Raw genomic sequence first — 16,453 nt, forward strand, 5'->3', positions numbered from 1 at the left:
CTTTATTGTTGAAATATCTTGGGCATTTCTCGTATAAAACAGCTATTACAAAAAAAAACCCCACTGTGTTAATGAGAGAAAAATAGCATGGCATTGTCCACCCTTGGGGAATCAGCAGCTTCTTATTACGGAGCTTCGCAGATAGACGAGGGAGGCCCAGTCAAAAACTGCAATAAAACTGTGGCTCTGTGTCGCTGAAATTACTCTTCTGCACTGTCGTTACATTTTCACATGAAGACAAAGAGTCTAAAATATCATGTAGCCTTACACATAACAGATTGTAGTGTATCTGTATTTGTGTCCGTGTACGCATACTCGTGTGTGGATTGACAATATTCATGTGTTTTCTTCAACATACTCTCCCATCACTTGAACTCACAAGAATGGCATCAGAGGTCACCAGCGCACGTTGCACACTGACCATTTAAGAGCAAGGCCACTCTGGAAAAACAAACTCAATTCAGCTATTTGTTTATGGAATGAAGAATGAAGTCAGATCAGAATTGCCTTTGGAAGCCAACACGTAATCACAGCTTAAGTAGCTTCTGAAATCAGAGTTTTCCTTGGGAACATAGATTTGTCAGGGAATAAAGTGGTATGGCATTTATGCTGTGCTTTTCTAGTCTTACTGACCACTGCGCACTTCGCGCATTTTACCTTTTGGACATATTCATATTCTAGGCATGTGAAGCACTTTATCTATCTTACATTTACACCTATGATCAATTTAGGACTGGTCATTGAAGGAAAGCAGCGGAAACTGATGCAGGCCCAAAGACTAAAAGATTCAACCCCAGGATCTTCTTGTGGTGAGGCAATAGCGCTACAACAGAAGATGATCTTTCATGAGTCTCCTGGGTCTACCTAATAATGACAATATCTGTCTGTCAGTGATTACGGGGTTATGTTGCACAAGTGATGCACAATGACGGCATCCAAAACACTCCAAAGAATGAGTCAGTTATCAATTTCATGTTTACTGCTCTTGCTCAATTTGTAATAACACGAGCACACCTAGAACTAAAACACAATATCACAGTTCCCTTTGGTACCTTGAAGTCAATAATACCGCTGGCTGTTGCGTTCCTCAGCACCAACCTGCATCATGAATCAAAGTGATTTAGTGGCTGCAACTGCAAAGTCCTTCACTCAGTTCTAAATGAATTATTAGGAAGTGAAACCATCTGGCCAATGGGAAACAGATGGATGTAATGATGTAATGAGTGCAATAATCATCGGGCTAAAATGGTCGTTAATGGTGAAATTGATGGCGCACGAAAAAAATACCCCAAACTGGAAATCAACACTAAAAAAGTGTAATTTTTTCATGTAAATGGAAAGCATCAACCGTCTAGACTAGAGAGATTAGACTTTTAAGTTCTTCGAGACATTTAAACTTTGAAATCAACATTCCCTTAGAAGAAAATAAGAAAAATATCCAACAACTAAGAACTTATATTTTAGAAAAAAAGCTGTAAAATAAAGGTCTTGATGCAGCGGCCAGAGTTTCTTGTATAAAACAAAATCTTTTCATTTAGTATTCTAGGCTTTAACCAGTAAGGGTGCAAATGAAAATGTAGCAGGGAAGACTTTGAGAAGTAGACAGTAACAGCTGGATGATTTTTTTAACCTCCGTCTTTTGTGAACGGATTAAAATCTTATTTTTAAACTAATCTCACTATTTTAATGACTGAACTGGGCTCCTGCACTGGACTACCAATAACAAAGATATGGAAATTTTGAGAGCCCACAGCTAGATATTCGCTGTGGTTTAATACAGGTGTGCACGCATTCCTAAAAGCTTTTGTTTTGTTTCTATATCCAGCAGACTTTCGAAATGTGAACTTTTTGTGGACGAAATGACATGCAGGAAGATGTTTTTCCACATTCCTAAAAAGCTCCTCCTACTACTCTCCCATATTTTTTATCGTCTTGTTGTGCATCAGTGTTGAATCCCCAATGTGGGCTGTCATAACATGCTGTGCCTGCCCTCTACCAGTTCTGTTTATCATCTCTATTTTTCCCCGTCCCACGCTGTTTGACATGCATATTTCTTGATCCCACAAGTGACATTATTAATCCAGAGTGCAGTTGTCCACTCCTCCACAGCATGCATTGACCTCACAGTCAAGCGCAGCGCTGCCACAGCATCATGTCTTTGCAGCGTCGCCTTGACACGAGATCGTTTTGGCTCACATGCAATCCTTCCTGGATCCACTGAGACACACACAACTTCCCACAATTAGTCTAATCCGCTCCTATCTCATTTCCTGTTAGCGTTTTTCTAGCCGCGGAAAGGCAAAGACGACTAGCAAAGATGTTTTTGGATGTCCCCTCTTTAAATTTCTCTTATACATTTCCCTTTAGTTTTGATTTTTATTGGGGGTTTACTGGGAATCTAGAAAGAAACAAACACTGTAAATATGTCATTTTGCAAAAACACCTCAAGGAATAATCACTCATTTAAAAATCAAATCATCCCATTATGTGTTCTTGTCATTGTTATTTAGTGCAACAAGGGTCCCTGCGCACACACACACGCACATACACACACACACACACGCTATTTCTCATAAAGATGTGCCAACTCAAAATTCATCACAGCCTGTTTTGATCAGCTTCCTATTGGTTGCCAGTAAATGTTTTGGTCCCAGGCCAAGTGAATTTCCCCAGCATAAGAAATATTGATTATTACCACGTTTAAAAGTTGTTCCCTCTGGTGTCGTGTTGCAATTTGAGTCTTCTGTGAACACAACACAGTGACCTAGCGAGGGTTAACGCCAGCACCACTGTGTTCCCTCCTTCTGACGTTGAGTGAGCGCTCACACATACTTACACACACTTTCTCCACTGAGGCCGGCAGAGAGACGGAGAGAGAGCGAGCCAGCTGTCGTCCTCTCAGCGCTGGCTCTTTCCTCCCTCTCGCTGACTCCCGTGTTCTCCACTGGCCTCATCACCACATGGGACTCCAGACCTGGCCACCAATCGAACTACAACTTTTCCCTATGGCGTGCCTTGACGTGGAGACCCCTTCCATCTGCAGGGGTAAATTCAAATCAGGTACTGCTTCTTTCTTTCTTTTTTTTTCTAGCCAGAAAGCTTTGTTGTAACGTAATGTTAATCCCCTGCCTTCGGAAGCAGAGGGGGGATTGTTGTGATGTACACACAGCCATAACAGGAAATGACAGTAAAAGCTCATCATCGTGACTCAAGTGGAGCATCACTTCTTTTGAATTCTGATGAGTTTAAGTAGAAAGTAATTACCCATCGCTTTAAATTACCTGTGTTCAAACCGGCACTCTGTAGGATCACTATTATAAGGTATTACCTCACAGAAGCATGACTTCACTCTTGCAATGCGCATACACAATGAAGTAACTTCAACTGAAGTGCAGTAGTTGGATATGCTGCTAATCAGGATTCTGATCATTATTTGCATGTTTTTATCTTCCTGGTTTGCATTCATCACCAGGACATTCCTCTAAGCAAGTGGCCTCTGCCAGTAAAACACAAAATACCTGTCTTGTTAGTGATTTATAGGCTGTGTTTGGCAATGTGAGAAAAAAAAAACTTTGCAAATACCTAAAGTTTATAGGGCATCCAACATAGCGTGTTTTGCATGCTACATTTTAATACTGTGAGCAGAGAATCACACTCAAATGAAAACAGTGTATTATACTGGATTTATGCAAAAGAAGTATATATAGAAGTTTTTCCACTAGAACTATTCTTGCTGCTTTTACAAAAATCATTATTCATTACCTGACTAAGTATATCTCTTTCTTAATAGATTCAGATCACTTTGCCAGGACAGAGTAATAATCTGACACTAATCTGACCAAATCCTAACAAAGTAAATGCTGGGGAAAGAGTATGTTTGTGTGGGATGATGCTGATACCGATATTAGGAATTAGTCTGAGACTTTAATGTGTCTATCTTTAAAAAAAAATCACAATCTTTGCAGGTTTGGCATTTAGCCAAAATGTGTTTCCTTGAATTTTACTCCTTTGCTAAAAAAAAAAAAAAATACAAAAAGCTTGACAGGAAGCAGAAGTTTGTGCTTCTGCTTCACTTCACATCATATTTTCCCCTGTGTATTTATACACTTTAAAACTCAAACAACTTGCTTCCACACAGTCATTCTGCTTTTTTCACTGTCATTGGATGAAACCTTAAAAAACTTTTGCCATTTAAAATGTGGGATAATGTTATTAAAAGGCTTTTCTTTCCCATATAAAGTGAGAAGCCTGGTTGCCCTGACACCTAATCATGGCAGAAAGGAAGCAATATTTTTTTACTTTCTTATTAATATGATTCTGTCTTTTTTCACTGAGGCAAAATAATACAAAAATTAAAAATAATGTCAAATTAAACATGCTTTACTTTCTTTTCTTACATTCTCAGTACTCATTTAATTTACTGAGATAAAGTCTTGCTGATAAATTCTCTGCGTTGCTAAATGTAGGATGTAGATGTGTTTTATTATCGATAAGTTTGCAGGTATTTTTTTTCCAAAGATTGAAGTCAGCCTTTAAGTTTCTAGGCTCCACACAAAGGCATGAAAGGAAAATCCAAATGACATTTTTGATAGACTAATTTTATCTCAATAGTCATGATGCATGCCATCACTGGTTATAAATGCTGTTAAAGTGGGACTCTGTTTGGAGAATTCTGTATTTATAACTGCAAAATCAACATAACCCAGCATGAGTCTCTTCTAAACTAAATTCAGCTTTGGCCACACCAGTTTTTATTTGTATTGTTTCAGAGGTCTGATGGGAGACCTCCAGGGAGGATTTGCTGAGAACAACATGGGTCTGAGATTAGAGATTACATCAGTAGACAAGGATTTGAGCCGAGCCCCCTCTCTATGTTTCTCCAAAACCTCTGTTTACGCTTTGCTGGTGAGCAGGAGAGCGGAGCCAGTTTGCATCACGGAGAAGGTTAGCCAGGGTTCAGGTTGAACCAAAGATGACACCGAGTGATGAGGAGGACCCGGCATGAGTTGTAACCCCATACTACCATACCTCAAATTAAAAATTGCATTCTCTGTCAGAGCTAGGAGGCAGTTTTTGATATTGTTGATATGTTGTAGTATGCACTCTTCTCTTGCTTGTGGCATTTTCTACAATCTTCTGTTATGATCCATCTCTGGCTGAACATAAACCCCTCTGGCCTGTGTTTGTAATAGGAAACACAGCAGGCAGAGCAGGCACACTGTGTTCTCTGTCCCGCAGTGGATGGGCTGCTATGAGAGTGGCCTCGGCCTTCCACCCTTTGCCTCGGTTCTTGTCACTCCGCGTTCCCTTGCCCACCAGTAGAAAAGCCCATGAACGTCCCCTCGTCTCTGCGTACAAATGCAGAGCCCACCCCCTTAACTACCCCCAAATTTCATGGTTCCCAGGCCTTGTTCTCACAGCTGCCCAGTTTATTTTTGCTAGCATGAGTCACAGAGGCCCGTTCAGAAGCAGCGCCTTTCCCAGGAGAGTTGAGCAGGTCTGCCTTGTATTTGTGTGTGTTTGTGTATGAGTGGGAGCTGCCCCACCCCCCACCCCCCAAAAATGCCCCTGAGTAGATCGAGCTAAAGTTAACTTCACTTTACTACGAGGGTGACAATAAAGGCCTCACGTACCTCACCACCGCCACTTCATTCGTTCCCATCACCCATCGCCTTCTCTTCAGATATTTTTTTTTTTTGCCTGCACTGAATTGTGGCATTCTACTGAAATAACATGTCCACGCTCACATGTTTATAAATGTTTAAACAACGTCTTACTACAGTTTATATTTATGGGGAAATAAAACCGAAGATCATCCAAGTGCTATATGCAGAGCTCGCATGCAAGACTCAACAATTTCTGTTGGAAGGTAGTCATGTCTTTGATGTTCCACAGTAACATGACTGGTCACTTCTTATCCATCCAAAGCAAGATTAGTTTTTAAAAACAATTTATTAAACAGACACAAGTTACTTGGCTCTCAGTGGTGTCATGACCAGCTCAAGTTTTCCTCAATATTGTAACTGCAGGTCTGACATTAATCCCTCTTTTATCTGTTTGTGTTCTTCTCTGTAGTTACTTTATTTCCTCAGCGCATTTGCAACCCACACAGAGATATTGCCTCTCACTGGGAAGGCTGTCAGCCAATCACACTGTTTGCGTGTTGTAAAATGTGTGTTACTCCTCACAACCCCTGAGCTAAAACCGTACAGGAAGAGTACAGAATGTCTGTGGTGGTGAACGGGGTTTACAGTTGAGCCTTTCGGGCAGCGTATTGATTGAGAAATAATAAGTGCCTTGTTTTATTTAAAGTCTTGCAGGTTTCGCAGTTCAAAGCCAGAAGGGATGGTTGTTAGGTGACTCAGTCAAACTGGTTCTGAATGGTAAAAGTTTAACCCTGACCTCTGTGTCTCCGCTTTCTCATAGTCCTGCAGCTCTGTCTGCAGCAGAGGAGAACTCGGGAGCAACTTGTGGACCAAGGCATCATGCCGCGTGAGTAGTTTTACTACATAAGACAACAGTGAACATCACCAACAGTGTTAATAAGAAATAAAAAATGTATAGCTAGCAAAATATTCTGTTTTTATTTCTCCCAAATTAACAGGCTCCATTAGCAAATTGCTGGTGAACATAGGGGATCATGAAGCAACTCAAAATACAGAATTTATTGTGGTATTTTTTGTGCTTTTATTTAATTTAATAAATCAAATCTAGTGGGAGCTGCAAGAGTAGAGCCAACCCTTGGGCTTGTAATCAGGATAGTTTTTCTGAGCATGCACATCTGGAAGGAGACCCAGGGGTAGGTTTTGAATGTACTGGAGTGATAATATAGCTCAGCTTACCTTAGGAAAGTGTCCTTCAAAATGTTGCTGGGTAGAAGGACATCCAGTATACACTGCTTATCATGAATCCTCTGCAATTATTGGATAAGTGGAAGAAACTAGACTGAGGGATGGATGGACGTATTTAAATGGAGCCCATTAGTGTGAAATAATGAGTTTCTTTAACTACAAGTAATTTGAGCCAAATGCTCAGGCTTCAGACTGTTTTCAGGACGTTTCTATTCTTGACTGTGTGTGATGTCAAAGAGATGGAATATCCCTTGACAGGCATACAAGTGTGACTACAGAAATTCCGGCTGAACCTGCTGATCAAACCTCAAATTTACCAGGGGCAGCCAATCAGAAGAAAGTTGGTATGAATTGAGGGTGGCACTGAAGAGAGAGGAGCTAAAACGACTTGTTTGAGACAGTGGAAGAACTGAGGAGCTGCACCAAAGCCTAATACAGGATCAATCAGGATTATTTTGACTTATAAATCATGCAAAGCCACTTTAGTAGAGTCCAAGAATGGAGAATATGGATTTCAGAGTTAGTATAATAGATCCTCTTTGTACATCAAACTGCTTTATTTTATAAGGGCTGTTTTATAGAATTATGTCAGAGGCTGAAATCGCTTCACTGTGCTTCAAAACCTGGTGAAAATCGTTGGAATATATAACAGATAAATGACACACTGGTGTCAAAGCTGGAGAGGCTTTCTCCGCTTTAATACCATCCACATCCATCCTTTGATCCAGCAGAGGTGGAGCTAACTCGGTCCCTGTTTTACCTCCCTCCAGCAAGCCTTTTGTTTAGGAGTACAGTCAATAAAAGATGAGCTGAAACTGTGACAGAATCCCACTGAGAGCTGGAAAGACAGAAAGAGAAAAAGATGGACATCTTCCTCTTTATCTGGTTCTGTCATGAAAAGCCCCCTGTAGTCAAGTTTTCAGGTCCTCTCTGGCTCCACGCGGCCTCATGAGTCAGCGGCTGGGCCTTCAGTGGAGGTCAGACGCCTCCCCCCCCTCTGCAGCCTGGCCAAGCGTAGCCTGCACACAAGCCTCCCAGGCCATTCTCCATAGCAATCTGCCTCTCCTACACTTAGAGGCTTATGATAGGTATGCAGTGAGGTTTTGGTCATGAGGAATGTTTGCTTTGCTCCTCTGACACACTCCTCAGAGCACCCCCCAGGCAGAGTGTCCTTAAACCAAACAATCTTCGTCATAGCAGAGGTGACTCGCCGGTGAGCCAGACCTCGTCTGAAGCTCAACAAGTTTACTCTGTCAGATCAGAAATTAGGACGGAATAATCGTTGTTTGAGTCAGCTAAACTGACACTTCCTGTCAGACACTTGCCCATGAGCTGCTGATTATTAATGCCATTGCATGCCAAAAAGGAGACAAAATAATAAACAATGACATGAAACTGGATGACCCTGCAGTGTGAAAATTGTTTTTTGGCATATTTGGGAATAAAGATGCATTTTATCTCCCTTCTTTTCTTCTTTATACCTGCTTTCACTGTACGTAACAAATGTGTATTTGTAGTTTAGATTTTTTTTACATATGTGTTGTCCATAATTTTAAACACTTTATGTCGGCATACAGTACGTGATTTGTACTTTTGAGAAAACTGCTTGATAACTTTAAAAGACTTTTTAATGAGGGCCATTGTGAAAAGTATATGTTTTAGAAATACTGAGATTCCCTGTGGTATTATACTTATGCTGTTACACCATCATTTCTGTTGTTGTGGAGTACAATCTTATCACTAAGAGGCTTGCTACATAAACATACTTTGTCATGATATCAAAGGCAGACAAAGGGGAATCTATTTGGGATTAGAAAGAAAGAATGCAAAAAGACGTCAGTCTTAAAATCAAAGGAACATTTGTGTGTGTGAAATTAGCCTGTATTACACAAGAAAATGTATTGATTTCTTATGGATTTCTCTTCTCGTAGCCCTAAAAGCACCTGCTGCCTTCCATGAGCAGATTCGCAGCCTGGAGAGAGCCAGGGTAAGCCAGCAATGAATGCACTCTAGCCTGCAGATGATCACAATCCTGTACCCAGAGTATTTTCTTATTTTTTTTTCTTTTCTTAAACAGACTGGGACCTTCCTGAAGCACAAACTCTGCAGCCGACCCGGGCGTTCTGAGCTGGTCCGCATGCACATCCTACAAGGTAATCATCCGGGGGTGTTTTCTTACTGGGCAAGAGTGTTGAGATAAGAGAGATGATTACCTTTGTGTTTAACAAAGTTATAACCACACGCATGGCTTTTGTGAGGTCTGGCTCAGTCTGCTGTGAGTCAGTAATGATAAAGCAGTTTGAGAGACTGACTGATACTGGCCAGATCACAGATGAACATCCTCTTTGTGTTTATCAGAGACACATGCAGAGCCCTCCCTGCAGGCCACACAAATGAAGCTGAAGAGGGCCAGACTGACTGATGATCTCAATGAGAAGATCGCCCAGAGGCCCGGACCCATGGAGCTGGTGGAGAAGAACATCCTGCCTGTGGACCCCGGTGTTGAGGAGGTTAATAATGGTAGAGCCTCACTGTTATTATTATATCTGTTCACCACTTACAGTGAGTGCAGCGAAGGTAATTCAAACCAGCTGTGCAGCACATCTGGTGGATTTTTATCTATTTTTAATGATGTATTATCTTTGTTTGGGAAGCAAAGGCCTGCTGTGAGAAAGGTCTCCCAGTTTAATTACAGCAGTAAAACTGTGATAATGCTAACACTGATAAGCTGGCCCTCACTGAAAAAACTGTAGCTTGTTTTTTATGACATTTACGTCGAAATATCTCAGCAGGGCAGTCTCAGCTTACATCTCTAAACTATAGTCAGAGATTTTTGCTCTATTTGCATTATTTTTATTTATCCTTGAAATAAATAATAACCAGTGCTTGCTTATTTTTTGATCCTGTGCCACAGGTGGTAGCAAGGTGGATCGTGCGAAGACACCTGACACTTCGGACGTGTACAACTTTGATGAGGACAGCAGCGATGCCTTTTCACCGCAACATCCTGCAAGCCAACACTCTCCCAGCTCTACATCGGCCTCGCCGCGGGAGTCTGAAGAGGCCACTCTTATGTTAAAAACTACCATACAGGTACAACAACACCAGTGTCAGACGACCAAAAACCTAGGTTACTTAAGTTGCTACATACAGCACATCAGCTGTGTTTTAGTAGTTTTTCATGCTCATTTTTCAAGTGTTTATCAGCCTATTTTGGGTCATATTTTCTTCCTTTTCATAGATGGCATGATAGTTAGCAGGTGTTTCAGCTTTGCTGTTCTTACTGAGGGACTCATGTGATTTTGCTCTCTCTTTACTTTTCTTAGCACTCCCCACCACCCAGCTCACAGTCTGCATCAGATTTAAACAACCCTATGCCCACCGGTGAGCAACAAAGCAACCTACAATCAACTCAACCTCAACCTGTCACCACTGTCGTCACCTGTGTTACACCGGGGCCAGTTCTTGTGAAGGTGACTTTTCTCTTAGTCATTTTAATGTGATCTTACAGCTAAAGTTAGATTAGTGATGATTTTTAAAATCCTCTGAGGTCTTAAATCATCATCTATGATATGTAACCGTAACCAATAACACTATCATATAAAACATGAGATTTTTGGCTGTGGGAAAATAGTCTCCAAAGTCTTGGCAATCTGACCTTCAAAATAACTATCTGTATTTCCCCTAAAAAAAACAATCTTCTTTATTTTTCTAAAAAAAAAATAATAATAATAAGTTTATGGTTACTTGTCATTGTTGTCGTGTAGTTTATACGCAGCTGTTGCAGTGTTGACCTCTGGCTCTGTTTTCCTGACTTATTTTCTTCATCTGTGTGTTTGATTTATTTTGTTTGCTTCCTTTGAAAATGTGACAAGAGACACAATGTCAGAGTCTGTTATTTCTCATGCTAAAAGTTACATCAGTTTTGGCTCAGACAAAAAAAAATCAGCATTTAGTTGGAGTTGAGCGCAGGTCAAAGAGCAAGGGTTAAAGTTATTTCACACATCCAGAGGTTTAAATCTGTGCCACAGTTTGTCTATATTTAGGGTCAAATGACAGGCTGGCCCTCCTCATCGTGGCTAAGCTGTGAATCAAAGAATGGGAGTGAAGCTATAACTTATCCATTTATCATAATGCAGTTATCCTCAGAGTATAAGCTAAACTCTCCCTCCCTTTGAACATAATAAGGGAGTGAAGTTTGACAAACTGGAAAGTGAGTGCTTGTTTAACCCGGCCCGAGTTTCTGATTTCATTGCTAGAACCTGCTGCTCTTGTGCCAAGCCATTTTCATGAGTACTACATCCTGTAATTGCAGGTGGTAAAACAATAAGTGTAACATTTCCACTACCCGTTTCCTCATCCTGCTGTTCTCATCAAGTGTCAGAGCAATGTTAATGTTAAAGTTATAAAAGTACCGTATCAGTTCCAAATCTTACAGTGTTGGTACTGGCAGTGCAAACTGTCTTCCCCGATAAAGTTAACTGGACTGGCCTGAGATCAGTCGTGAGGAAAGAATATCCTCCAGATGGTCCTCTCTGGTCTTATGTACCCCTTTTTTGTGTGTGTTGTGCTCTGCAGCAAAGCTTGGCTAAGCCTCCTGCTGAAAAAAGCCGCAGCAAAAAGAGCAAAGAGCCCAAACCACGAGTGAAGAAGTTGAAGTACCATCAGTATATTCCCCCGGACCAGAAAGAGCTTAATGAAGTGCCAATGGACTCTGCTTACGCCCGCCTCCTGCAGCAACAGCAGCAGTTCTTGCAGCTCCAGATCCTAAACCAGCAGAAGCAGCAACAGCAGCAGTACAATTACCAGGCCTCCAAGCTCAAGTATGGCTCCATTAAGCTTTACTTCATCGCAGTCAGGATTTTTCTTATCCTCATTACAATTACTTCAACATTGATTTTCAAATCCTCAGTCAGACGTACGCACCTTGTTATTTAAAATGTAATAATTGTCATCACGGTTTAATCACAGCTGCTTTTTGTCTCAATTACTCTGCATTTCCTGCTCACAGCTTCCTACACAGAAGGTGCTCATTATGAAAAATGGATTAAAGAAAAAATCCCTCTCTCATCTGCACTCCCTTTTCTTGACATCTTATTACAGCAGACCAACAACTGAGGTACAAACCAGCTGTTCTAACATTGCTTTTAGTGGAAATGCTGCGTCTGCCCCTTTGCAGCTCCACCACATGAACCGCAAGCCGGATCACTTACCAGCTAATCTGGACGAGATGAAGGTGACGCACTGCAGCCTGCGCAGCCTGATTGTATCATGCATATATGATTGCTGCAGAGGTGAACGAGCTGAGTGTTGTGCAGCTGTTTTACACGTTTTTTATCTTTACAGGTAGCTGAGCTGAAAATGGAATTAAAACTCAGATCTTTGCCTGTTTCTGGGACCAAGACTGAGCTGATCGAGAGGCTAAAGCTGTATCAGGAGAACTCTAGCATCCAGACTGCTGCTCCCATCGATGCAGCAATCTCACAGTCAGAAACTCCTAAATTAACCCCACCAGTGTCCCCTATTGCTTCTAGAGTCTCTAATCTGGGCATAGAAGATAATAGTATGGCAGACAGTCCAACAAAACTGCTTTCAGATGCTCCAGCCCATCATGCTCCCTGCATGAGCTCCCCACAGAGTGTGCCACATGAGGAGTGTCCCATGGAGACAAAATCCCACGAGCAGGACTCTGAAAAGGACAAACGGCTACATGAAAAGGAGCGTCAGATTAAGGAACTAATGAGGAAGCTGGAGCAGGAGCAGAGGCTGGTGGAGGAACTGAAGATGCAATTGGAGGTGGAGAAAAGGAGTCAACAGGGAGACTCTCCATCTCAGCTCAGTCCTCTGCTTCCTGTCCAGGTCAAAGAGGAACGCAGGACTCCGTCAAACTGCACCACATCCTGCAGCTCTCCTGGTCTGCCAGTACTGGTCAAACAGGAAGAGCCTGCAGATCAGAGCCACGTAGCCAGTCAAAATCAATTCATTCTCGGTCACCAGACCATCACACAGTCTGAATCGCGTCAGCCTGGGCAGGCCGGAGCTCAGATCCTACTGCCCGCATCCCTTCCTGCCTCAGCAGCCACTATCCAGCTCCCAACCAAAGGCATTGCATTACACACAGGCCTTATCCAGGCTTCTGGATCGGTGCCACAGAAAACAGAGGCCTCAGCAGCAATACATCAGCAATGCAGCACTCAAACCCAGCCACTGGCAAAGGTAAGAAAAAAGCTACGCTGCTTCTGCAGACTGCCTCAGCCTGTCTCCCCATTCATCACCACTATCAGCTGTGACTTTGTGCTCAGTTTAGTCTCCTTGTAGGAACTGGAAACGTATCAATGCGTATGTATGCACACCTGAAATCATAAATCCAGTATTGTGCTGTGTAAACACAAGATAACATCATAAATGTTCTGCCATGTTTTTCATGGCACTGCATAATATATCACATAACTAATTTAACAGTCAGTTAAGCGCTACCATGGTTAATGCGTCTTCCTTGATGCTATGGTAATAACAGGCCTCTGCTGAGTGGTGGCATCTTTCACTCCGCACATCAAAAGAAAGCCTGTGGAAACATGGGTTACTGGAGCAGGTGCTGAGTGAGAGCTGACCATCGTGCCCTCATCGCTCCCAGTCATTCCTCTGCTCTGAGTCCGACATGCAGGCAGAATTAGTAACAGAACCCGCTGCTTAACTCAACCGCAGCTCTCATGGTTTACCCTGCAAACAGTGCCGTCATAGGTAGATGAAACATTGTCATCCTCCGGCTGGAGAGGGGCTGAAGAAATTTAATTTAAGATGTCTTTGCGTAAAAGTGAATGATCCACAGTGGGTTTTCTTTCAGGTTTCCACAGTTCTCATGCAGCTGCACTGCTACTTTAACCAAACTCCCTGAGAGAAAGTATGTTTGATTGCACTGATGCCTCCATGCTGACCTCTTCAATTCTCTGTGCAGACGTGGAGGATTAATACCGCGGCACAGAACTTTCTCAATACATTCCCAGTGAGTGGATGCAGTGCAGGAGCTTCTTCAGGCCAGGCTCTTCCCAAAGGACCTACAAATAAGGTGGAGATTATCCTTATGTTCCTTCTGCTTATGTTTACTTTTTCTGTAAAGCATGCAAGAATTAATGTTATGTAGTTAGTATTTTTGTATTTGATGTTGTCTATTTCCTGTTTATTAGCCTCCCTGTTCCAGCCAGTCTCCAAACAGTTTGATCTTGCAGCATCCAAAATTCACAAACCATGTGTCAAAGTGTAAAGACCCACCGCGCTATGAGGATGCCGTTAAACAGAAACGCAGCATGTTAACAGCTGTTCAGGCAAGAATCTGATACATAAATATAGCATCTCACTTGTGTCATTCAGACATGTAACGGTTTCTTTTCTCTGCAGGGTCCCACTGCGGCCAGCCAGGAGATGGATGACCTGTTTGACGTGTTGCTGGAGAGTGGTGGTGAGAATACTGGGTGTGATTTGATTATTGTGATACCTTTATGAGGTTTTAAATCTCACCATGTCCTTCTCTTCTTCTTCTTTTTTTCAGAGATCTCCCCCTATATTACACAGGATCCTCCCAACCTGGATAAGCTTCTTGTGGTGACAGCTAGTGTAACCACCCTTCCCATCAACACAGCTTTATCCCGCCCTCCACCCTTAGTCCAGGTAGCAAAGCCGCCTGCGTGCGTGACCTCCGACTCCCGGCTGGAAACCCTCCTGGAGGGCGCACTGCTCCCTGACACAGAACCACAAAAACTGAAGCTGATGGAGGAGTTACATGCACCTGGGGACACCATGGAAGTGGATTTTAATGACAACATGTCCACCTCTGCTCTCAACGTGGACAACATGGATTGGCTGGATCTCACTCTGTCTGTGCCAGCAGAGGAGGGTCACTCTTTGGATGTGTCAGTGCCAGTAGGCGTCTTCTCGTCTGACTTCCTGGACTCTAGTGAACTGCACTTGAACTGGGACTGAGTGCTGTCAAGGCGATCGTTTTTCATTGTGAGAGAAGACTGCTTTTGTTTCCATGAGACAATAAGAGCTGTTTGGATGCTTCAGCAGCTCCATTCTGCTTTCCAGACAGATAAATCAGCTCTGTAATAATCTCATCGTGCAACATCACTTTAGAAGTTGCTGAACTGCTTCCTTTGAGGTCTCTAAATCCTCTGGTTGTATCGGGAGACAGATAAAGTTAGAGTGGTACTGGCAGTTTGAGCTCAAAGTGGAAGTAAGCTTTTAAGATTTCCATCTCAAGACACGCCGCTGATTTGTTATCAGTCTCATTTAATGTTATTGATTCCTCTTAGTCCTCTGATCTCAGTGAATGTAGAGCTTTACAGTCAGCGTGGTGTGAGCAGAAAGAGCAGGAAAATGTCCCAAATCCTGGCCACAGTGCTAACGGCCAAACAGCGAATGTAGCTGAGGGCTGCTGTGTAGTTTACTCCACCCTGTCTTGGAATGATTATCACTATCAAAACAGATCGTAAACACACAACCGCTGCACGATCCTCGTGTGTATGTGAATTGTGAAGTATAAATCAGATGTTTAATTTGAGCTGGGAGTGTGAATATGATGAAATTAGAAAAAGGGCCACAACAAGCAGCCCAGCTGCTCTGACTAAACCAGGGCCAGTATTTATTACCAAAAAAAAAACATGTTTTCCTCTCTTGCACTTTGCAAAACAGATCAAAGAGTGAAGACAAGTCTGTTATGTATCTCACCGTGCATCTGTACACACTGTCAAACATACGCGAGACAAATGCGAGCTTAAAAAAAGGGAGCGAGACAGAGAAAGAGAGAGCCAGACTCTTCACTTACAGCGATGGGCGATGGACTGATTCCTAAAGGCTGAAGATGTTTGAATAATTTATTTTCATTTTTCAGTAAATAGACATCTGCGCAGCTTACAAACACACAACACCAGAGAAAAATAACAGAAGTATGATCCAGCGCTCGTTTTTGTTTCAGCATCATTTCAAAATCAAATAACCATCAGACGTTACAAGTCAGGTTGTAGTTCAGTGACATCTACTGGCCACATCTGATTTGAATCAGCTTCATACAAACAAATGGAAGACGTGCTATCCTTTTGGTTTCTGTTGTTAATAGTGACACAAACCATTATATCTTGGCAGTACAGTGTGTGTGTAATAACCGTGTCATATTGTTAAATTATTGACCACTTACTGGCAGTTTCTAAGCCACCCAAATATGGAAATAGTTGTTATGAAAATGATGCAAATTTCTATTATTTTTTTATTTCTTTTCCCCATCTCCTTTGTGCCTCATTTGACCACCCAAGTGTCTCTCCTTAATAAGGGGTTATGTGCTGGAATGAGAAATGTTTAGTCTTTACTACACTAGGATAACTCGGCATACAAAAACCTTGCATTTGTATGATTTACACATGATGTATTTATGTTGGCTTTTTATACAAATATTAACAGTCGTTTTGTAAATACAGAGATTCTTTGGGATTTCAGTGTCTGGCTATGAGCTTCAGCACTTGCCCTTTACTGCTTGCCATTAAAAATTTACAAGGAAAGTCTTTAATTTTGAAGTTTTATTGTATTTAAAAAAGATTTGAAAATAACTAGCA

General features: G+C 42.0%; 1 protein-coding gene across 1 annotated transcript; it reads left to right on the forward strand.

Moving 5' to 3' along the window:
• Window positions 1-2,863: 2,863 nt before the first annotated feature.
• On the forward strand, window positions 2,864-16,399 carry mrtfbb (myocardin related transcription factor Bb). The gene is made up of 14 exons (XM_084925545.1): window positions 2,864-3,060; window positions 6,427-6,492; window positions 8,783-8,838; window positions 8,929-9,004; window positions 9,210-9,371; window positions 9,766-9,944; window positions 10,178-10,324; window positions 11,430-11,674; window positions 11,955-12,087; window positions 12,198-13,067; window positions 13,807-13,917; window positions 14,036-14,173; window positions 14,247-14,307; window positions 14,398-16,399. The coding sequence occupies exons 1-14, from the start codon at window positions 2,961-2,963 to the stop codon at window positions 14,826-14,828; spliced, it is 2,775 nt and encodes a 924-aa protein (XP_084781671.1). The 5' UTR covers window positions 2,864-2,960; the 3' UTR covers window positions 14,829-16,399.
• The last annotated feature ends 54 nt before the right edge of the window (window positions 16,400-16,453 follow it).

This window comes from Perissodus microlepis, chromosome 4 (genome assembly GCF_051167445.1).
Source record: "Perissodus microlepis isolate ML-2025 ecotype Zambia chromosome 4, ASM5116744v1, whole genome shotgun sequence".
Classification (NCBI taxonomy): Eukaryota; Metazoa; Chordata; class Actinopteri; order Cichliformes; family Cichlidae; genus Perissodus; species Perissodus microlepis.